General features: G+C 51.3%; 1 protein-coding gene and 1 long non-coding RNA gene across 11 annotated transcripts in view; one reads left to right on the plus strand and one right to left on the minus strand.

The window, feature by feature from the left end:
• Positions 1-22,241, plus strand: part of RIPOR1 (RHO family interacting cell polarization regulator 1) — a 23,388-nt gene continuing 1,147 nt past the window's right edge. The window contains exons 1-19 of one of the 2 annotated variants that reach the window (XM_072636060.1): positions 1-124; positions 12,198-12,324; positions 12,460-12,612; positions 13,156-13,234; positions 15,643-15,666; positions 15,831-15,884; positions 16,135-16,287; positions 16,413-16,476; positions 16,601-16,644; positions 16,822-16,947; positions 17,067-17,215; positions 17,329-17,458; positions 17,759-18,850; positions 18,936-19,054; positions 20,123-20,279; positions 20,555-20,690; positions 20,882-21,043; positions 21,645-21,803; positions 21,994-22,190. In XM_072636060.1, coding sequence (XP_072492161.1) covers positions 12,221-12,324; positions 12,460-12,612; positions 13,156-13,234; positions 15,643-15,666; positions 15,831-15,884; positions 16,135-16,287; positions 16,413-16,476; positions 16,601-16,644; positions 16,822-16,947; positions 17,067-17,215; positions 17,329-17,458; positions 17,759-18,850; positions 18,936-19,054; positions 20,123-20,279; positions 20,555-20,690; positions 20,882-21,043; positions 21,645-21,803; positions 21,994-22,190 — 3,102 coding nt within the window. In that variant the 5' untranslated portion in view covers positions 1-124; positions 12,198-12,220. Of the gene's footprint in view, positions 125-9,976; positions 10,125-12,197; positions 12,325-12,459; positions 12,613-13,155; positions 13,235-15,642; positions 15,667-15,830; positions 15,885-16,134; positions 16,288-16,412; positions 16,477-16,600; positions 16,645-16,821; positions 16,948-17,066; positions 17,216-17,328; positions 17,459-17,758; positions 18,851-18,935; positions 19,055-20,122; positions 20,280-20,554; positions 20,691-20,881; positions 21,044-21,644; positions 21,804-21,993; positions 22,191-22,241 lie in introns of those variants that run through there. The other variant, XM_072636059.1, reaches the window with a different exon arrangement.
• LOC140521249 (uncharacterized) overlaps positions 21,258-22,241 on the minus strand; it is a 23,414-nt gene continuing 22,430 nt past the window's right edge. For all 9 annotated transcript variants that reach the window (XR_011972852.1, XR_011972854.1, XR_011972848.1 and 6 more), the window contains one exon: positions 21,258-22,210. This is a non-coding gene — a long non-coding RNA (uncharacterized lncRNA). The remainder of the gene's footprint in view (positions 22,211-22,241) is intronic.

Below are 22,241 nucleotides of genomic sequence, written 5' to 3' on the forward strand. Positions count from 1 at the left end.
GAGGGAGGGGCCGGCGCCGGCTTCAGCAGCAGCGACGGCGGCGGAGCAGGAGGCCTGGGCCGGGCGGGCAGATCTGAGCGGCAGGGCCGGCCGGGCCCAGCGCAGCCCAGTGCGGCGGAACCATGTGAGTGAAGACGCCCGGGCCCTGCCCGGATCGGGGGTCTGGGGCCGAGGGTTGCGAGGCGTTGCGGAGGGTTACTGGCTGGGCCTGGGAAGAAGGTGGGGTCCAGTCCTGCAGGTCCGGCAGGTCCCTCCGCCGCCTCCACCCCCCCCCCTCCGGCGCCACAGGGGTTAACGTGAATCTGGGTAGTGTTATCTAAACCCCAAACCCTCCTGTCTGTCGGTCCTTCTCCCCACGTCACTCTGTTCCCACCCGGGCCCTGCCACCGGGGTCTCCAGCGCCAGGGCCTGCGATCCGCGCCATCATCAGCCATCAGTCCCAGTACCCGAGAAATCTGTGCAGGGAAGCCTGGGACCTGGGTCTGCAGCCTGGTTCTGGCCTCCCCCACCCCACCCTGGGCCTGCTGCCTGGGCCCCAGACACCCCAGAATCCCTTCCCTTGGCGTTCCTGGGCATCCGAGGCAGGCAGCTAACGGGACTCCTCTGGCACCCTACGAAACCTAGAACCTTTGGGCCCGGTCCATCTCCTCCACCCCAACCATAAGCACAACTCCCTGCCCCGCCACGCCGGCCGGGCAGCCGGAGTGGGGGTGGGGGACCCATTTTTGAGTGCCCCAGATCTCAGGCCAGCCGGTTGTTTCTGGGCCCGGCCTTCTCCCCCTGCCCTGGCGCGGGGGGAGCAGGAATGGGGGGGGGGGGCTGAGCCCTACAAAGGCTCTGCCTTGATGAGAGGAAATCTAGAGAGGAGTCTAGTGCTGGTGGCCCCTACTCTGTCTCCGCAGCCGCCCCCACCCGCTGCCGCTTGTCGAAGCAGCTGCTTCTGGGCATGTGGGAGGCAGAGACCTGGAGATTGGGGGGAGGGAGGGAGATACAAGGGAGTGAGGGAGGCAGAGACAGGGGGTGGGGAAGGCTGAGCCACAGGAAGCAATTTGGAAAGGGAAGAGGAACTAAAGAAAGCAAAGACCAGAAAGGGACCTGATGAAGAAAGAGAGAGTAGAGGCAGAGAAAATTGCTTCTGGGGGGAGATAGGTGGGTTCTGGTAGAAGCAAGATGGGGGGTCTAGGAGAGACAATGATGGGGAAACTGAGGAAGGCACTCACTTTTATATCTCCCCACTCTTATTGCAGCTAGTGTTTCTCTGGGGGAGGACACTTGGAATGGGGGTAAAAAGTTTGGGGTCTTAGAGACTTTTCCTGATTACTTGACTCTGACATCACTCCCACTCAGGTTTTAAGCAAATTGAGGGGCCCTCGACCAGGAAGCCAAAGTAGAACTAGTAATCCAAACCAGAGCTCTTTAGCAGGGGATAAGGCTTTGGAGAAGAGTTGGACGTTGTTCTAGAACCTGCCCCCCCATTCAGTTTTTGCCCCCACCCCTAGCCATAGTGTCTGCATTAGCAAAGGATGTTACATGGCCGCTCTGCGCGCTTTTGGAAGATTCCCTTCCCCCTTACTCCTCATGTGTCTGTGTGAATTTACATTTTGGTGACTTGGTCGGTCTGCAGGTCGTAGTGCTTTCAGTTACTTGCGTGTATATAGTTATTTCAGTCTATCCTGAGGACAAAACAAATGTGGTTTAAGTTTATGGGAGAGGGGGGCTGATCAAGGACAACCAATATCATCAGTCAGCCCTCCTCTCTTAGAGTCTCTCTTCCTAAGACAATAGCTCCCACTGGGCCCCCTAAGTTTTTTGTTTATAAGATTGTTTTGTTCTTAACTTCAGAAAGTAGCAGGGCTCCTTCCCTTGATCCTTGGGGATGAAGGAAGGGCCAGTACTACCAGTCTGACGCCCTCTGCTAGTTCAGACCCAAGCCGGAGCTGGAGATGAAAGTGAGGAGATATTCCCCCTCTATTTGCTGTGCCCCAGCCCCCACCCTGCTCCTATGGGAGTCTATCCATCTGCTCAGTATCTCTGCTCCGGGTATAAGGGACTAGGTTAAGAGGTCTGGAGCTAGAGGGCTCAAAGGAACTAAAGCAGCTGCTGAGGGGGGATGCAGCCCCCAAAATTCTTTGGGCTCAGTGAGGTAGTTATACATAGCTTTTGCGCCTAATCCTGGAGGCTCCAGCACCCAAGCCCAGCCCTGGGAGAGGTGGCTCTCTGGCCAGATGGAAAAGCTGACGGAAAACAGGAGGGGTCCCAGGCTGAGTCACTCCTTTGCAGGCACCCCTCCTCTTGTTGGCTGGGGGGGGCTCATATAGTTCCTCTAGGCCGGCCCCTAAGGAGGGGAGACAAAGTCCCTCCCACACTCCCTCCCTGCTTCGTAATGGGGTGAGCCACAGGGTCCCTCCGCCTCCGCCCCCAAGTACTCTGTGAGCCTACAGCCTTGGGAATGTGACCAGCTGACCCTTGGGAGGGAGGGGCCTGACCAGGATGTGCAACTGACCCGGTGCCTGGGGTGATGGCTGGAGAGGGTGACAGTTCAAAAAAAAAGAGGCCCATATGGCGAGAGCAAAGCCACTTTCAGCCTGCCTGCCTCCTCCCGCGTACCCCATTCTACCCATGCCAAGGCACCAAAGCAACCGAAGACGACTCTGGTTCTGTTTGTTAAGGTTGAAGGTGCTGCTGGTCTGGTGGAAATTAATACTTGTGAGCCTGACTGGGCCGACTCTCTCCCGGACCTCCGGCCTCTCCCGGGTCAGCACTGTTCGCCTACATGGCACCTCCTTGGACAGGGAGGAGAAGGAAGTGAGGAGGCTCTCCGCCCGTAGGCTAGCAGACCCTCAGCCTGAGCGCCCTGCTTGAGGGGAAGCGGGGGGTGCTGGGGAGGAGTCGGAGTCGCCAATTCGGGCTGTGCGTCAGCTGAAGGGTTTGGGGCGGTTGTCATGGGGAAGGAGGGGGAGGGGGCTGGGGGCGTGGCTCTGGGACAAAGGGGTTGGCAAGGCCCTGGGAAGAGGGGAGGAGGTTTAACCCGTGCGGATCCAGGGGGCCCCACCCTGGGGGATTGCAGCTCTGATCTAGGAGGCACTCGGACATCCAAAATCTGGTCCTGCTGCGCCGTCTGGCATCCCCCTCCACCTACACGCCCCGTCCTCCTGGCCACTGTTTACATCCTGTTCCCCCGCCCCTCCCAGGGAGGGGCTCACTCCAGGCCCGCCCTGAGGCTGGGGGCTCTCTGGAGAGGGGATCAGGGTTGCCGGTGTGGGCGGGTGGCTTTGCTAGCTGGCTGCTCGGTCCCAGCGAAGGGGACGGGCGGCAGGTGGCAGACTTCTGGCTCAGCGCGTGCGGTGGCCGCAGCGTGGGCCCTTTGCCAGCCTGGGAAGGCAAGGGAGGGAGGCCCTCGGACTTGAGTTCCTGACACTGTCACCTCCTCAGCGCCGAGGCAGAAAGGTAGTGAGGGAGTGGGTCCGAGAGAGGCTTCTGGAGAAAGAGGCTAGGAATGAGCTGTGAACAGGACCCAGGAGTTTGGGCTCTCTCTTTCAGCTTGTGCCCACGGAGTGACATTGTTGTCCAGGCTACTTTTAATAAGAATAGCAAACATTAAAAAAAAAAAAAAGTTAAGGTTTCCTCACAAGGACAGGCAGTGGGCTAAAGGTCTGGCCTCTGTGTGGAACGTCGAGGTTCAAGTCTGCCTTTGACACACACTGGCTGAGAGACCCTGGGCAAGTCATTTAATTTCTCAGAGTCCTTCCACCCCCATCCCAGGCAACTCTATAAAACTTTAGGTTGTATAATAATTGCCCGCAGATCTGCTTTAGAACCGGGAGTTTCCCCATTGGGAGCTCCCTGCTACTCCAGTGAAATCATCAGTCAAAGTTAAAAAAAAAAATCAAACCTTGTAAAGTATGTCGCGCCTACCTCTATAGGTAGGTAGAATCAACTGGAATTTATAGATGAGAAAAACTGAGAAAACCCTCAGGTTGGGAAGAGGCTGAGAGGTCAGGGATACAGGATTGTGGCTGGACTGCAGGTGGTCTGGATGAAAGATAAGTGCTTTTTCCAACATGCTAGTTGGCAACCTAGCCTGGGCTCCTGCCCCCTCCTGCCAGGTGTAAAACTATTTGCACATGTCTATAGGCTTTTATAACAACAACAACCATAGTTAGCATTTATTTATATTATATCAACAAACATGTGCCAGGACTTTCTTTGTGTCTCTAGTGCTTAGCACAGTGTCTGGCATACAATAATGACTTAAATGTTTGTTGACTGACTAACTGATGTATACATGTAAGTATATAGAAGATATATACAAAATAAATACATGGTTATTACTTGGGTGAAGGCATTTGCATCTGGGGGAATCAGCAGAAGATTCATAGCATCTGTCACTTAAGGTGACCTTTAAAGGAGACTAGGGAATTTAAGATGCAGAGGTGAGGAAGAAGTGGGTGCCAGGAGTGGGAGACAGCCTGGGCAAATGCAAAAAGAGAGAGGATGGAATGTCTTATGTGAGGAACAGAAAGTTCAGTCTGATTGGACCTCAGAGTATATGAAAGACAGTGATGTGTAATGAAGCCTGAAAAAAGAGGTTGTGGCCAGGGTGTGAAGGATTCTTAGGTGATAGAGGGAGCCAGTGGAGTTTATTGAGTAGAGAAGTGGCGTGATTAGACCTGTGCATTAAGAATATAGCTTTGACAGCTGGCTGGAGGATGGGTCCGAAGAGAAAAAGGTTTGAGGCAGGGAGGCCAACTAAGAGGCTATCACAATATAGTTCAAGTAGGGAATGTTGTTACTGCCTCTTTACAGATTAGGAAACGGAGACTCAGAATTTAAGTGACTTTGGTCACACAGCTAGAGCTTGTGAGAAGTGGTGCTGGAGGAATCACGCTGTGGGCTCCCCAGATGAATTGGAGTAAAAAAAAATTTTTTTTTTTTTTGGTGATACTATTAACCTAGACTGTATGAAAGGCAGAATTGGGACAAGAGCTTCGGAGAAGAGACATTTTTTATTCCTTCTTTGAGAGGGACACACATGGTTCCCCTTTTGGGGACCAGGAGTAAAATGTTTTTTTTTAAAGAAAAAGAATACCATGAGATTAGAAAGGAAAGAGTGCTGCTACTTTGCCTGGACTGTAATTTAGAGTCAGTCAATAAACATTTATTAAGTACCAACTAGGTACTCATCTTTCTGAGTTCAAATCTGGCCTCAGACACTTATTAGCTGTGTGAACCTGGTCAATTCACTTAATCCTGTTTGTCTCAGTTTCCTCCCCTGTAAAACGAGCTGGAGAAGGAAATGACAAACCACTTTGTCAAGAAAAACCAAAATGGGGTCATGAAGAGTCCCACAGGAATGAACCAGCTGAACCACAACAAAATGAGCTAAGCTCTTGGGACAAAAGGAGGCAAAAGATCTCTTGACCTCCAGGAACTTAAAATTTAATAGGGGAGACTATATGCAAACCAATTTATTCAAAGCAAGCTTTATACAGGTTAAATAGGAAATGATTTATCCAAAGCAAACTACAAACAGGTTAAATAGGAAATAATTAACCGAGGGAAGGCACTGGAATTAGGAGGGATTAGAAAAGACTTCCTCTACAAGATGGAATTTTGTTTGGGACTGACTTAAAGGCAGCCAGGGAAGCCTGATAGTTAATAGATTTGTGGACCTCAGGGCTTTCTACAAACTCTGGGGTTCATCCACCGGTTCTTTTTTTTTTTTTTTTAGCCCAGGTCCCCTTAGAGGTGGTATGGTAGAAAGGGCAAATGAAAGAATGATGGACTCAGAAGTCAGGAAATCTGGATCAGAAATCCTGGGCCTGCCCCCTGACTCGCTGTGTCATTTCTCTGGGCCTCAGTTTTCTCTTCTGTAAAATGAGGACAATACTGCCCTAACTGCCCATCCCAAAGAAGAAGGGATTGTCTTGATCAAATGAAATATTTGAAATACAGAAATATGAGCTGTCACTGCTATTTTACTACTACTGCCTTTCCTTTGAGAGGTCACCTGGTGTCAGGCAGGGATGTCAATCTCAGACAGAATCAGATTCCTGCCACCTCACACTGCCTTAGTTTTAAAAATGTGATGCTATTTGTGTTTTATTGTTTTTTTAGTGATTTTATTAACTATTTCCCAGTTACATTTTAATCTGGTTCCTATGGCATTAAGAAGTGGTGATGGATTGGGAGCCTGTCTCTGAGCCAGCCAGCCAGCCTGTCATGGGTTCAAATCCAACCTCTGACACCTACATAATGGCTGGGTGATTGACCAAATCACTATGTCCCCAAGCAACTTTCTGTGACTCTAGGTTGAAGACTCTGTGGGCTGCAAAGAAGGGGTATCTTATCTAGACTGGTGAAAGGGAAAGGAACAAGTATTTACTAAGTACTTCCCAGAAGCCGCTGAGAGTTTCACAGTTAATCTCTCCTTTGATCCTCACAACCCTGGAAGGTAGGCGAGATTATTGGCCCCATTTTACAGTTGAGGAATACTGAAATTCGAGGAAATCTGAAGACAGAGGTTAAATGACTTGCCCAGGGTCCCTCAGCTAGGAAGTATCCGAGGCCAGATTTGAACTCCAGCCTTCCTGACTCCAGGGAACAGCACTTTGTGTCACCAGTTTTCTCATCTGAGAATAACCAATAGAGGTCTAGTCCCTATCTCTAGCCCGCCTCACTTTTACCCAGTCTCCCATTCCTCCAACTTGGCCCCTCACCATCCCCTTCCAGCCTCAGACTCAGGCACTTAATTTGGCTTTGGCTCTGAAGGACAGATAGAAATAGGGCCTGAGGCTGAAGACCTTGGCCATGGAACAGGAGTCAGGGTCAATTAATGGCAATAAGAGGCCTGGGTTCTAGGTGTTACCTCTGACAAATCACTTCATATCTCTGATCCTCTGCAAATATGAACCAGGGTATTTAAATTAGAATGGTACATCAGAGGTCACTTAGTCCAGTCCCCCCATTTTACAGATAGATAAGTTGAGGTCCAGAGAGGCTAAGAGACTTGCTTTTGTCTGGTTTTTATTGTGGTTGTTGTTCATCTGTTTTATAGTGACAGTAATAGATTAGCAGGGGTGGGGAATCTGGGGCCTCTAGGCTACTTGGATTCAGTCAGAGGACAGCACCTGAAGACCTAGAGGGCCACAAGTGGCTTCGAGGCTATGGGTTCCCACCCCTGGATTACAGTATTCCATCAGAAGATTCCTTCCACCAACCTAGATTATCTTTAAAGTCGCTGCCAAATCTAACAGTCTATAGCCACTCATCTATGGCATTGGTGTACAGTCCAATCAGAAAGGTGAGTTCAAATCTGGCCTCAGACATTTCCTAGCTGTGTGACCCTGGGCAAGTCACTTAACTTCAGTTACCTCAGTTTCCTCAACTGTAAAATGGGGATAATATTATCTACTTCGAAGGGATGTTGTATGTGGCAGGTAGTGGGGACTATATATAAATGCTTATTCCCTTCCCCTTCTCTATGAGACTAGAGGTCATATCCCAGTTCCAGACTTTCTAGCTGTGTGATCAGTGTCAAGGGCAAAGAATTTTGCCAGAATTGGAAGGAACCTTGTGAGCTACTTGAGATCAAAGACTGCCCTTTGCCTTCCTTTATATCTCTTACTTAGTACTGAGCTCAGTGCCTGGCACAGGGCAGGTACTTTGGCCAATCAATAAACATTTATTAAGCGCTGACTATATGCCTCCAGGCACTGTGCTGAGCCCCAACTGACCAATAGTCCACCTCCTCCCTGAGTAAGAATATTTTCTGTATCCTATCTGACACATGACTATCCAACTTCTTTTAGTAGCTCACCAGTGAGGAAGAACCCACTCCAGAAGCAGCTAATCCCACTGTTTAAATTAATTTAAATTTTTACCCACTTCTCCTAATTCTGCCCACTGGGACCGAGCAGCACAGGACTAATCCCTCTTTCTATTTGCTTGTTCTTGAAGTATATGAAGACAGCTATCATCCCATGTCCCCTAAAAGCTTTCCCAATCACTTGGCCCTTCTGACTGTCAAGTACTTCTTCTTTATGAGGGGAATACCACCAATTATACCCATTTCACTTATGGAGAAAGAACTCCATAAACTGGACAATCTCTCTCTCTCTCTCTCTCTCTCTCTCTCTCTCTCTCTCTCTCTCTCTCTCTCTCTCTCTCACACACACACACACACACACACACACACACACACACACACACACTGCTGATACCACTGCCAGTGTCTCCAGGGTTCAACCTCCCCCAGTCTCATAGTTCTAGCAGCCCACCCCATCCCAAGGAGACCATGTAATCAAGGTTTTTGACCTTAGCTGCCCTTTCGTAAGCTTAGGATTTACTTGAGCCTTTCTACACGCTCCCACCCCAGTCACATCCCTCCACCCCATCTACTTCTATGGGTCTGGCCTTAGTTTTCAATCTTCAGTGCCTCAGTTTCTTCTTCTGTACCGGGGGTATGCCCTTTAAGAAATGCTGGCTTCCTGAAATTACTTCAAAAAGTGCTCCTCCAGTGACTAAGAGGAAGCTAGCCCAGGGAGGGGCTCAAAAAATGTACCAGGAGTATTAAAGCCCACATCCTCCCTAATGTCCAAGGCAAGGTCCCTCCCCCATCAAGACTTCTCTTTATCATAGAAAGTGAGGGCTGAAAGGAACCTTAGAGATCATCTTATCTAGGGAAGGGAAGTGACAGACTCAAAGTCACTCAGCTGGTTAATGTTAGAGCTGGGAACAGAGCCCAGGAATCCTGACTTTCTGTGCACCCTTCTTTCCATACCACTGTGGCTGTTCATTTTAACCTGATTTCCCCTGGATAACAGAAAAGGGAAAGGGGCAAAGAGTGAGCCCCTACTGGAGATGTGCCTGGTGGGAGGGAAGCAGACAGAAAAGAGTGTTTTCAGCCTCATTCTCCCAGAAGGAGAAACAGACTGGGGAGGGTCAGAATCCCATGGGAAAGACTCAGTTTCACATCCCACCTCTGAAGCTTGCTACTGATAAATGCTGACCTGTTCATTTAATCTCCCCTGGCCTCCCATTTCTCACCTATTTGGAACCCTAAGTGGTCCCATCCCAGGCTGAGGGTGGGAGTGGGGGATTCCCAGCCAGACCTGAACAAGGCATCTTCAGTCTGGGAAAGGTGTAACTGTCCACCTGGAGGCTTTGAGCCTTCGCTGACTACCTGTAACAACTTAGTATAAATGAGGAACAAAATGTAGATTGTATTAAAGCTGAAAGGAACTGTAGAGCTCATCTAGTGATCAATCCCTTCAATTTAAAGATGAGGAAACTGAGGTTTAGTCAGTCAGATTAACAGTTTAGGAAAGATTTTCTAGTATTAGATATATATACAAGCAATCCGGGCCCCCCTGCCCCAATTTCTTAATTCATTGGTGTAAAGAGTGCCCTGTGAGAAAACTTCCTCTACAGTCAAATCATCCAGTTCTCAGCAAGTTTGTCTTAAGAGAATTGCCTGGAGCCTGAGAGGTTAGCCTAAGACAGATAGCCTGTATCTATGGTCAGAGGTGGGACCGGAACCCAAGGTGTTCCTGCCTGTGTGGCCAGATCACGATCCCCTATGGCAGGATGCCCCTTTGTGCAGCATAGAATAGTAAATGTATCCCCCTTAGAGCCTCCGATTTGTTACATAGTAGGTGGCCGCCAATCTTGCATACCCCTAAACTGGGCCTGGTTCCCTGGGAAAGATTTTAGGGGCAGGGATAAGTGTGTGTCCACTCCCTTTTGTTACATTAGCAGGTTCGCCCAGACCAAGGGGGTAGGGGGAAGTTTAGGAGGCCCACCCTCACCCCAGGTCAGTATTGAAGACTGGGGTCCTCGGAGCCCACCCCAGTCACGCCCAGTGCCCCTCCGCCTGCCTGCCGGAGGGACTCTGAGTCAGGCGCTAAACAGCAGGAACTGGGCGGGGGAACCGGGCCAGGGCCAAGGGGAGGAGCTGGAGAGTGAGCCTGAGCCCCAGCTGCTGCGGGAGCCCGAGCAGAGCCCAACCAGGCGGGACCGGGGCACCGCGGCTGATCGGGCCGAGCAGGTCGGCTCCACTGGGCTGGGTCAAGGGCCGGTGCAGTGGAGTCGCTCCCCACCCGCCATGAACTCGAGAAAGAGAGGTAACCTCCCCCCTTCAACCTCCCCTCGCCTCTAGGAGAGGACTGGCAGGGATGAGAAGTGGTCAGCTCAGGGTTTCTACAGCTGGAAGACCTTGGGTGGACAGAATAGGGATATGAAGAGGGCAGTAGTCTAGCCGTGACTCGGTTTCCCTTCCTGGAACTCGGGAAGACCGGTAGGGGCGGGGCTTTTCCCGTCATAACCCCCAGAGCCCGAGACCCCTCCTTCCAACGTTTCCCCCTCCCCCCGCCCCATCCGGGAATCCCCTGCTGAGCTCTGGGCTTTAAACCCCGGGACTCCTCTGGACTGACCTGGGGGATCGGGCAGAGCCCAGGAGGGGGACAGAGGTAGCCGAGGAACGTCCTTGCCCCACTTGGGTGGCCACATTTATTTATCGATCCTGCCGGCAGCTCCCAGGCTGCTCCAGAGTCTCCCAGAACCCAAGCTTACAGGCTCTGTTTTGGGGGCAGGCGCAGAATGACAGATTGTGTAGACCCGTCCTGCTGCCCGTGGCCCGGGATCAGGCAGAGGTCAGGCTGGTTTCGGGGAAGCAGGTTCAGCTCCTCTTGGGTCTGGCTACCTCCTACCTCCTGCCCTGTCCTTGTGTTTTGTCCTGTGCCCCATCCTGGTCCCAACTCGTGGCTGGCATCACTATTATTACTGATAATAATTAATAGCTCACATTTCTGTGGCGCTTTAAGGTTTTAGGGACTGACCTCCAGGGCCTCTCCTCCCTTCCCCCATCTCTAGTGGGGAGGGACAGAGAAGCTCCTCCTGTCCGCCTGTCCAGCCCCCAGGGGCCTTGAGTGCAAAGATGTCCTCCGAGGCACAGCACCCACATTCCCGGACCCTTCACTTTTCCCTCCCCTTCCATGCCTTGGGATGTTAGGGAAGGGGAAATAGTTTAAGTGAGAAGAGGGGGGGCTGGAAATGGAGGACTGGGAGGCCAGAAGGGGCAGCCCCGCCCACTCGTGTCTCTGGGGTAAACACTCGCTTCCTTCCATTCTTTAGAATCTGTTCTTTCCCTTTCCTGCCCCCTCCCAGGGCCAGGCTTGGGGTGTGTGTGTGTGTGTGTCTGTGTGTCTGTGTGTGTCTACGTGTGTCTGTGTGTCTCTGTTGGGGTTGGGGACAGGGGTGGTTTAGGGAGGGAATCTCCCAGAGATAATGGAGGGAGGGCCAACTCTGGAGCTGAGTCAGTCCCAGTTCCCACCAGCTGTGATTCTGCCATGCATTTTTGCCAAGGATTTTCTCCATCTCCTCCCCTCCACTACATTGACCCCCCAGGGTCTTCACCTATCCCAGCCATCCTTCCTAATCCCTTCCCCCTTCTGGGTTTCACTGGAGTTGGGTGAGGACAGAAAATGCAAAAGGTAGAAGTTATGAGGGGTGGGATTATTGTTTGGGAAGTTGTCAGGGCCACAGGAAGGGGAGCCCGGTAGCTGCCAAGCAGAGTCCCCACTCCACCTGTCTTGCAGGCCCTGTGATTACCTCTGGCCTGAGCTTCCCTCATTACCTCTTGTTTTTACTGGGAATATCCCTGCTGAGAGATGGTGTCTCAGAGAGGCTGTCTTCTCTCCCTTTTCCTACCCCAGGGATTGCCCTGTTGGAAATAGTTGGCCCCAGGGCAGCGAGCAAGAAAGGCGCACTAGGATTGGGATTTAGGGGTCCAGCAGAGGACCGCTCCCTCCTCCTCTCCTCATCTTCCCTGATCGGATTACATCTGTAATCCTACAGTGAAGAGGGAGAGAATGGAAAGCTGTTGTCACAGAGACAGAAGGATTGGATGGAAGGGGGGCAGGACCCCCTTCTCACTCGATCCTTCAAAGCTTAGCCAACTGGAACAAGATGTGATGGTCAAGGGTTGGGAGTCTGGACCCCTGGGTTCAGTTCTAGACCCCTCTGCTCCATTTCTTTTGTGTCTCTGCCCTGACCCCAGGAAAGAGTTGGAGGCAACTCTGGGATTCCCACTCCTGGGAGGGTGTCCTTGCTGATCTCCACATTTGGCCCTTTGCTCCCTAAGGGTTGGGGAATTTGCCCATCTATTCCTCCCTTTACTTCCTTCCTCTTCCCATCAGGGAGCCCCTCTCGGACTCATTCGATGATGTCGCTGTCTGTTCGGCCCCAACGTCGAATTCTCAGTGCCAGAATCAATAGGAGCCAGTCCTTTGCAGGTGTCCTCAGTGGCCAGGACCGGGGGGGCAGGTATGGAGGGGAAGGCAGAGGGTGGGGAAGGTCGAGATTGGGCAGCTGATAAGGATGGGATATGTGGAGAGGGGATGTAATAGGTACCAGTGAATTTGTGGGTCATCATTCTGAACTGCTGCCTCCTCTTTTCAGGAGCCTAGTAGCCTTCAGCCCCCCTGTGGCCCCCCGAAAAACACCTGCCATTGTCCGAGTCTCCAGAATGTTCTCCATGGCACACCCACCTCCAAAGGTGCCTCAGCCAGAGCGGCTGGACCAGGTGTATGAAGCCCTGAAGAGGGGCCTAACGTAAGGATGCTCTTCCTTTCTAGGCCAGTCCCCAAATGACCTATGGGACCCTCTCACTCCCTTATAATCCTGGGGAACCTCCTCATAGGAACCCCTCATCCTCAGAAATCTTAGATCCAACCCCCTACTAGTCCCCAACCTCTTTTCCCACACATATACTTTTTTCATCATATTTTTTTCCAATTACATGTAAAGACAATTTTTAACATTCATTTTTTTATAAGACTGAATTTCAGATTTTTCTCCCTCTTTCTTCCCCCTCAGACAGTAAGTAATTTGATATAGGCTATACCACACATATACTCTTATACCAAGAATTCTACCTAACCCCCTCTCTTCCCCACCCATGACCTGGAATCCTGCCCCCACCTCCACCACATACCCCCAGCCCAGTTGCCCCCTCCCCAAGACTGAAGGCCAAATATAGACAATACAATACAAGACCAAGCTGTGTCTTGGTTTCCTCCTTGAGGGTTATATGTGAATCTGCCTGGGAAGAATTGGTGGGACCACCATCCTAAACATTTTCACACTCCTCCCCAGGGCATACCTGGAGGTGCATCAGTTAGAACAGGAGAAACTCCAAGTTCAAATCAGAGAATCCAAGAGAAACTCTAGGCTGGTGAGTGATTTGGGACCCTTCCTTTCCTTTAAACCACTTGCATGAGTTGGGAGGAGACCTAGGCCCTTAAGGGGAGATGGGGGAGACAAAACAATCTCTCTGTATTGGAATGTGGTTGGGCTGATTCCTAGTTACTGTCTCTTGGGAGGGGTCTCTCCCTGCAATTGCTTAAGATGGCTCAAGCTTAAGAGAGGCCACTCATGGGATTCATAATGCACCTAGGACATTTTTGGATTCTTTTCTGATTCCAGAAGTTTGAACTATCAGTAATAGCCTTCTAAACAGTCTCTCTGCATCCAGATACTTTCCTCTTCCACCTTCCACATTTCTGCCAAAACAGTCTTCCCAAAACCCAGGAGTGACCCTGGACTTCCTCCAGTGGCTTCCTACTGTCATATCAAATACAGACTCTCAAACTAGCTTCAAGGCCCTCCCCAATCAAATTCCAATCAGGTCGAGTTTTATTTCATATTAATCCAGTTCACACCCTTTGCATCCAGCCAAGCAGGACCACTAACTCTCCCCTAAATTCAACATTCCATGTCTATGCATTCATACATCCAGACCTTCTCCCATACCTGGAAGGTACAGTCCCCTCCTCCACATCCCTTGTCATAACCTTTGTATCCCTTCAGAACCTTACTCAGGTACAGCTACCAACTTCTCTGTGAACCAAGCTTTCTTCTCCCCCAGTTATTAGTATCTTTCTTTCCCTAAACAACCATTGACATGTTTATTTCTATACATATTGTAACCCCCTAATTTTGTGTATGCTCCTGGAGGGTTGGGGTTGTGTAATTTTTGGTTTCATATCCCCAACATCCTAGCACTAAACACCATCATTCAGTCATATTCTACTCATGTAACCCCACTGAGGGTTTTCTTGGCAAAGACACTGGAGTGGTTTACCATTTCCTTCTCCAGATCATTTGACAGATGAGAAAACTGAGGCAAACAGGGTTAGTGACTTGCCCAGGACCACACAGCCAGTAAGTGTCTGAAGCCAGATTTGAGCTCAGGAAGATGAGTCTTCCTGACTCCAGGTCCAGCACTCTATCCATTGCTTAATCAAAACTGATGAAATTTAATTGAATTCCTCTAGGACTTATTCCCTCATCTAATCTATTTGGTTTTTTCCCCCCTTTTCTTCACTGAGGTACCCAAAAGTTCTCCTACTATTGCTATAGATTAAAGGAAGTGATTTTAATCAAGGAAAACTAAAAGGTACAAAGGACTCAAAGTTGTAACAAAGAGTTTGCAATAGTGGATAGGGTCTTGGACTAAGAATCAGGAGACCTAGATTCTGAGCTTGGCTTTGCCACTGACTGTGGCAATTCTTGGAAGATACTTCTTTGTGGTTCTGTTTGCTCCTCTGTAAGATAAGGGACTCACGGGTTCTCAGGTCCCCTTTGCTGATGTGGTTTGAATCCAGTGATTGGCTTTGCAAGCCCATCCCAAGTGACCAGTGTTACTCTTGTCCCATAGAGCAGATCAAACTTGTGCTCTTAGCAGAGTTCCACCTTCCAGCCTCAGGAGTGGCTCTTCCTTTTCAGTGTCTTTTTTAAATTTTTATTTTGGCCCACCCCTGGCTCTCTTCTTGGCCTTCTCTCAGTTTCATACCTGGGGCACTTCTTGACTCAGGAAGTAGCCAGGTGTTCCTAAGCTGTGCCATTCCCCATCTCCCCAACCCCACCCCTGTGCCCATTGATCCCAGGTCTTACAGAGCTGTCAAAGGGTCCTCTCTGGCATTAATGACACAGAACAGAATCTAATTTAAGTTAAAAACTCAGTGCACAAAGGGTCATTTCACAACATCCTCCAACTCTCAGAACCCTTCACAATCTTGAATATGGGTTAGGGAATAAAGAATGATAGGATAAGGACGGGCTTAGCCAGCAGTGTTCAGGTAAATGTTTAGCAGCTGGCTGGGGGACTAGGGGCAGGGTGCGATAATATAAGCAGACACACTTTTAAATTGAATCTACATTATTAAGATTTTTTCCATCCATGACTTCCTCAAGTCTATACAATCAACAAAGCAATATATCATACCCTGATGTGTCACATGCTCATATTTTTGAGGAATAAATGCTCACACTGAACACTTAACAACCAGTTCTAGCCAGGGGATTGGAGCTGGCTCCAGCACATCCCCACCTTTTCCCTTTGCCCTTCCTGTTCTCACAACCATTTTCAGGGACAGGAACTGGTGAGAGTCCTTCACACAACCAGCTAAGTCCAATAGGCTTCTATCTCCCTCCTCCATTCCCTTTCAAAATTTCTCTCACCTTATCCACACAACAATAGGGCAATAGATCCTTCATTCTCAGTGTTACATCCCCATGCTATCCAGCACCCCCATCTTTTAGGCTTCTCATCTTGTTTTAATTTTTTTTTTCCTCATACAGGGCTTTCTCTACGAGTTGGACAAGGTAAGTGAATCTGAGACAGAAGCTGGAGGCTGACCAAGAGGATAAGTAAGTCAGGGTGTGAGAGGTCAGAGGGTTGGGGAAAGGGTGCAGGAGGAGGTAGCCCCTTTCTCCCTTCCCCCACACTCCAACCAGTCCTTTTCTCATCAAAACCTTCATTTCCTCAGCAAGTGAAATCTATTGAGCGTTTCCTCCGGCGCCTGGAGTTCCATGTCAGTAAGGTAAAAGTGGTGGGAGAGAGACATAGAACCTTGATGGAGATTGGTAGAGGGAAGCAAGGGAAAGATTGAGATACTGAGTTAAGATGCCAGGGCTGGTGCTTTTCTCTTTGGGTGGAAGGGGCGACTTTTGGGGGTTCCCAGATTACAGAACCAATGGTGATGAGGTTGCTTGGTCCTCTGGGGCTGCCTGTTTGGATGCTTCTCACTCATCTCCACCCTCCTTTGATCCCTTCTTGGTCCTCTTCTCCAGATTGATGAGCTATATGATGGATATTGCATCCAACGGCGCTTACGAGATGGAGCACACAACATGGTTAAGGCTTATACTTCAGGGACTCCTGGGAGTCGTGAGGCCAGGGACAGCCTGGCTGAGGCTACTCGTGGGCACCGAGAATACACTGAGGTGAGAAGGTTGATTGGCATCTCAAGAACAAAGGAGGAGAGTGGGGCGAGGCTCCTTTGTAAAACTTTTGGGGTAGCCTGAGAGGGGATAGTGCTTCCTGATTCTCTCTCCTTTCCTGCCCCCAGAGCATGTGTTTGCTGGAAAGTGAACTTGAAGGACAATTAGGTGAATTCCATCTCAAAATGAAAGGTGTGTATAACTGGTGGGAAAGGTTATATCCTAGCTTAGGGAAAAGATATAGGGGGACATAGGGAACCCAAAAAGAGGGAAGGAGACTTGAAAGCTCTCAGATTCTCTCTCATTCTATTTTCAGGGCTAGCAGGTTTTGCCCGGCTGTGTGTTGGAGACCAGTATGAGGTACTGTGGAAATAGTGATTGGGGAGGAAGGTATTGGGGAAGAAGTTGTTTCTAACCTGTGGATCATCTCTGTCTCTCAGGGGGAGTGATTCACAGTTGCCATCCTTATGTCTGGTAGTTGCTATCACTTCTCTGTCAGGCAGTGGGTTGAGGTTGCTCACTTTCCCTCCTCCTCAGATCTACATGAAATATGGGCGTCAGCGCTGGAAGCTACGCGGACGAATTGAAAGCAGTGGGAAACAGGTTTGGGACAGCGAGGACATGGTCTTCCTGCCGCTGCTCACAGAATTCCTCTCCATCAAGGTAACTACATTTCCCTTCTCCCCATGGCCTCAGCCCTCTCCATCCCCAACCACAGTCCTGGGTAGACACAAGCTCTCCCCACTGCTGCTGGCTCACTGTCCCCCTGGCCTGCCCCACAGGTCACAGAGCTAAAGAGCTTGGCTAACCACGTGGTCGTGGGAAGTGTCTCTTGTGAGACCAAAGACCTGTTTGCTGCTCTCCCTCAAGTTGTGGCTGTGGATATTAATGACCTGGGCACCATCAAGCTCAGCCTTGAGGTCACTTGGAGGTTAGTGCCTGAGAGGGGGCTGCCATATAACAAAGGAAGAGAAGTGGCCTCTCATCAGATCGGGGAGAGGGCAGTTGTTCCTGTCTCAAGCAATACCCTGACTTTCCTTTTAGCCCTTTTGACAAGGATGACCAACCTTCAGCAGCTTCCACAGTCACCAAGACCTCCACTGTCAGCAAACGCTTTTCCACCTATAGTCAGAGTCCTCCAGACACCCCTTCACTGCGGGAACAGGCTTTCTATGTGAGTATTCCCTAACCTCCCCTCCTTGAGGGATTCAGAGGGTCACTTCACCAACTCTGCCCCAAGGAATGGCCCATTGTGCAAGATCACTCAGCCCCTCAAGGCAAGCTGTCCATGTAACTGTCTTCAGTGGGGGTATCACCTCAAGACCCGAAGAGTCTTTCCCTCTTTTCTCCTCTGACCCAGCCTTAGGCAATAGAGTCTGATTGGAAGGGGATGAATGGATGAATTGAGGGGCTCTGATTGGGCCATGTCTCATCTCTTCCTTACATGCCTCTCTCCCTTGCTTCTCCCTGCCAGAATATGCTCCGTCGTCAGGAGGAACTAGAGAATGGAACGGCTTGGTCCCTGTCCTCAGAGTCTTCAGATGACTCTTCCAGCCCCCAGCTCTCAGGGGCAGCCCGCCTCACCCCACCCTCTCGGCCCCTCGTGCAACAACCCGAGGCTCCTCCCATCCACATTGCCTTCTCTCAGTCAGAGATTCCCCATACCTCAGGGGAGGCCCTGGAGGAGGAGGGGGCCAAACCCCCAGTCTTGGCCAACGGGCATATCCCCTACAGCCGAACTCTGAGCCATATTAGCGAGGCAAGTGTGGATGCCGCGTTGGCAGAGGCTACCAATGAATCTGTGGCCTTGGAAAGCCATGCCCCAGGCCTCCCCTCCTCTGTATACCCAGACTCTACTGACACTACCCCACTTCCTGGCCCAGAGGCACATCCAGACCCCTTAATGCCAAGCCCCACCCTTTCTTGTTCAGACCCAACCACTCTGCATGAAAGCCTTACCCCCTCACCCTCAGAATCAGTCACTTTAAATCTGAACTCCTTTCCCTCACATCCAAGACCATCTGAGTCTGATTTTCCTCATCTAGACTCCATCCCGTCCCACCTAGATCCCGTCTCTCCTTGCCCAGACTCAATCCCCTCTGATCCAGAGCGTGACCCCTTGCACTCTGACCATGGCTGTACCCAAGACCTTGCCCCTATGTGCCCAGTCACCAGCCCCGAACTCATAAACCATGTTTCTTCTTCCCCAGTCCCAACCCTGTTGCACTCAGACCCTGTACCCCCACATTCAGACTCACCTTACCCCCATTCATACCCTGCTTTTTCACACACAGATCCCACACCCACACAGTCACCCCTCATAGACCATGCCCCTAGTCCCCCTGTGGTGCCCCAGGTTCCAGTCCAGGAGGCAGCTGGTATTCCCCTAATGGAGGCCAAAGTTCCTCCCCAGAAGGGGCTGCCGGAGCAGGGAGCAGGGCCAAGGGACACAGGACTGGAAGAAGCCCTGGGGGCCTTGAGCTCTGCCCTGGATGACTATCGGGGCCAGTTTCCAGAGCTGCAAGGACTGGAGCAGGAGGTGACTCGACTTGAGAGTCTACTTATGGTGAGGGGGAATGGACATGGGGAGATGAGGGAGGGGGGAAGGAGGAAGGAAAGATTTGCCACCCCCTTCTCTACCATTTCTGCAGCAGAGACAAGGCATGTCCCGAAGTAGGGCATCCAGCCTCAGCCTCACTGTGGAGCATGCACTGGAGAGTTTTAGCTTCCTCAATGATGATGAAGATGAGGATGATGGGCCTATGGATAGGTGAGGAAAGGGCTGGGGTACAGGTGAGGGAGGGACCATTGAGAGAGAGCTAGAAAACAGAAGAGTAAAAGTGGAGGGAAAGCTGACAGGAGGATAGTTAGGATTTACTAGGAAGGGGCCCTGTATCTAACCTTCATCTCCGGCACTCTCCTCTCTTTATCTGCCCCATGGCCCCCTTCTTGGGGCTCTTAGGGTCACTCTCCATGTGTCCACCCAGCTCCTATCCCTCCTTCAATGTCTTTCTTCCTTAAGAGTCTTTAGAACACCCCCTCCCAGCACCCCCAATCTGTCTCCCTCTAGCTCTGCCTCTCTCCCTCAGTCTCATTGCGGACCTGCTCTCTGGACATGCCCCACCATCACCTCCTCACTCACCCATGGCTGGACACTGGCCTCATCATCTTCGTCTCTCCCCTTTGGCCCTCACACCCTCTGCCCAGCAGAGGCGGAGACTTTGGTCCCTTGATGAACTCCCTCGAAGCAGCTTTCGTACTGTCCGCCTCACTGCCCAAGCTTTGTCCCTCCTCCCCTCACCACTGCTCCAGTTCAAGGCCTCAGCACCTCTGTCCTCCAGCCAGAGTCCCTATCCCTTCCTTTGGTGCTCTGTCCAGTCACTTCATCGATGGCCTTCCCATCTCCAACCTGGTGACCTGTCTTCCCATTACTCAAAATGCCAGCACAAGTCTTCTGCCCCTCTGACTACATTTCCTCTCTGCCCTCCCTGAGACCCATCTCACCCCGCTCAAATATGTTCCCATCACTACTTGGCCCTTGCTCAAAAGCTCCCCACATCCAGGAAATCCACTTATCAGAGCCATGCATGTGTATATGAAGTCATCCTCCATCTGTCCATCCATTTGTTGCTCTCTCCCATCCATCCATCCATCCATCCGTCCATCCATCCATCCATCCATCCATCCATCTATCCATCCTGTCTGTATCTAGAGGTGGGAGGAGGGGGCTGAGAATGGGTATATGTCTCAATAAAGGTACACTGGCCATAATGATGGTAATACTCTTGCCTCTGATGGTGTGGACAGCAGGTGCTCACTACTCAGGTCTCTTCTGCAGGAGGCTGAGCAGCCCAGGGCCTGGGGCTGAGGCTGGGGTTAGCAGTGTGTCTGAGGATGCCCTGGACTCCTCTACGCCTGGCCCCCTCAGCACAGGTTGGCCTGCCCTGGACACAGCCCTGGTGTTGCACCTACAGCACTGTGGCCACCTCTTGCTGGTGAGGCCAGCAGCCCTCCCCCCAATAAATTAACCCATTAGTGACCCCAAGAGTCTAGCATACTAGAACCTTTAGTCTCCATTGCCCCACTGCATGCTTATAATCTCACATGAACACACCTGCCCTCTGCATGCTGGGAATTGAAATCCCTGGGCTCGACACCATATTTCTAGTCCCCCTGTGCTACCCACCATCCCCAACTCTGAACAGGGGCTGAGTAGAAACCCTCCTACTCCCTGTGTCTGAGATGGCCCTGGCTGGTCTCTGCTCTTCAGAAACTAGGCACCTTTGGGCCCCTACGATGCCAGGAAGCATCAGCATTGGAGCGGCTGCTTCGGGAGGCCCTGGTGTTGGAGGTGGTGTGCCAACTTTGTGGGGAGCAAGTGGGCAAGGCCACCTCTGCTCAGGAAGGTAAAGGCACCCACACCCTTATACCCTGGAGCAAAACTGGGAAATCTGCCTCCATCCTCTTTCTCCAGAATTCTGCCCTTCCCTCCTCTCCCCCTCCCCCAAGACCTGCAAGCACTCTCCCTCCAGTCCAACAAGCCCTCCACTGACCCTCCTCATCCCACTGCTTCCCTCCAAACCCCCTGCCCTCCCAGTGCTGCAGTTCTCTGTTCCCCGGCCGGGCTTCCTGCCTTTCTGGAACCTGTGCACTGAGGGGGGCGATCTCTTGGTCTGTCCCGTGGAGCGCATCCTCTTCACCTTCTGCAGCCAGTATGGAGCCCGCCTCTCACTGCGCCAGCCAGGCCTGGCTGAGGCTGGTGAGTGAGAATCCCTGTCTCCCCCAAGGTCCGGTCAAGCCCTGTCACACCCAGCTCATAAATATTTACTTAGTGCATACTGTGTTCAAGGTGAAGAATGAGCTGAGACCCACAAAATGTGTGGCATACTGCCCAACCTCAAAGGGGGCAGGTGGAGACGGCATAGCATGTCAGGTGAAAAGACTTGGAGCTGGAAGGAACAAAAGAGGCCACCTTTCCCAGCTTTCCTGTTTTATTAGAGGATCAAACTCAGCCTTGTGGCTTGCCAAGTTCACCCAGATCGTGGGTGACAAATCTGGGACTCGAGCCCAAGTCTCCTGACTACAAATCTCCGTATTCTTGCTCTGTTACTGGGCAGCTTACATATTCAGATGAGAGGTAGAGAGAGTAAGCACTTTCAGAGTTCAGAGAAGGAAGGGATCAAGCACTCTAGAGTAGGTCTGATCAGGAAAGATTTGCTGAAGGAGGTGGAATCTGCAATGTGGAGTGGGCACGTGAGGCACACTTTCACCCGGGCACTCAGGGGGTTTGGAGAGTCCCATCCAGGGTCTTCCATGACGTTTCTCATGAGTACACCCACCACTCTTATTTCCTTTCCCAGTGTGTGTTAAGCTCCTAGAGGATGCCATGGGACAGAGGCTGCCCAGGAGGCCTCGATCAGGGCCTGGGGAACAGCTCACAATCTTCCAGTTCTGGAGCCACATCGAGGCCTTGAATAGTCCCTCTATGGAGGCTTATGTCACAGAGACAGCTGAAGAGGGTGAGTAGTTGCTCTTCCTTGGACCCACAGATTAAAAGAGTGTCCCTGTTGTATCACTAGAATGATTGGTAGGTTCCTCTCTGCCTTTCATAGCTGTGATGGGATAGGAACAGGGAACAGACCCTCTTTTGTCGATATCATTCTAGCCTACCTCTCCCTTCCTTCCCTGTCCTTCTCACCTTTCTCTCAGTGTTGCTTGTGAAGAACTTGAATTCAGACGACCAGGCCGTGGTGCTCCGGGCACTGAGACTGGCCCCCGAGGGGCGACTCCACCGGGATGGGCTCCGGGCCCTTAGCTCCCTTCTCATCCATGGTAACAGCAAAGTGATGGCTGCTGTCACCACCCAGCTTCGAAGTTTAGCCCTGAGCTCGGACTTCCGGAAGAAGGTCAGGGACAGACCAAGGGCCTGGGTTTAACACAGTGTGCATAGTGACTCA

Source organism: Notamacropus eugenii, chromosome 1 (genome assembly GCF_028372415.1).
Source record: "Notamacropus eugenii isolate mMacEug1 chromosome 1, mMacEug1.pri_v2, whole genome shotgun sequence".
Lineage (NCBI taxonomy): Eukaryota > Metazoa > Chordata > Mammalia > Diprotodontia > Macropodidae > Notamacropus > Notamacropus eugenii.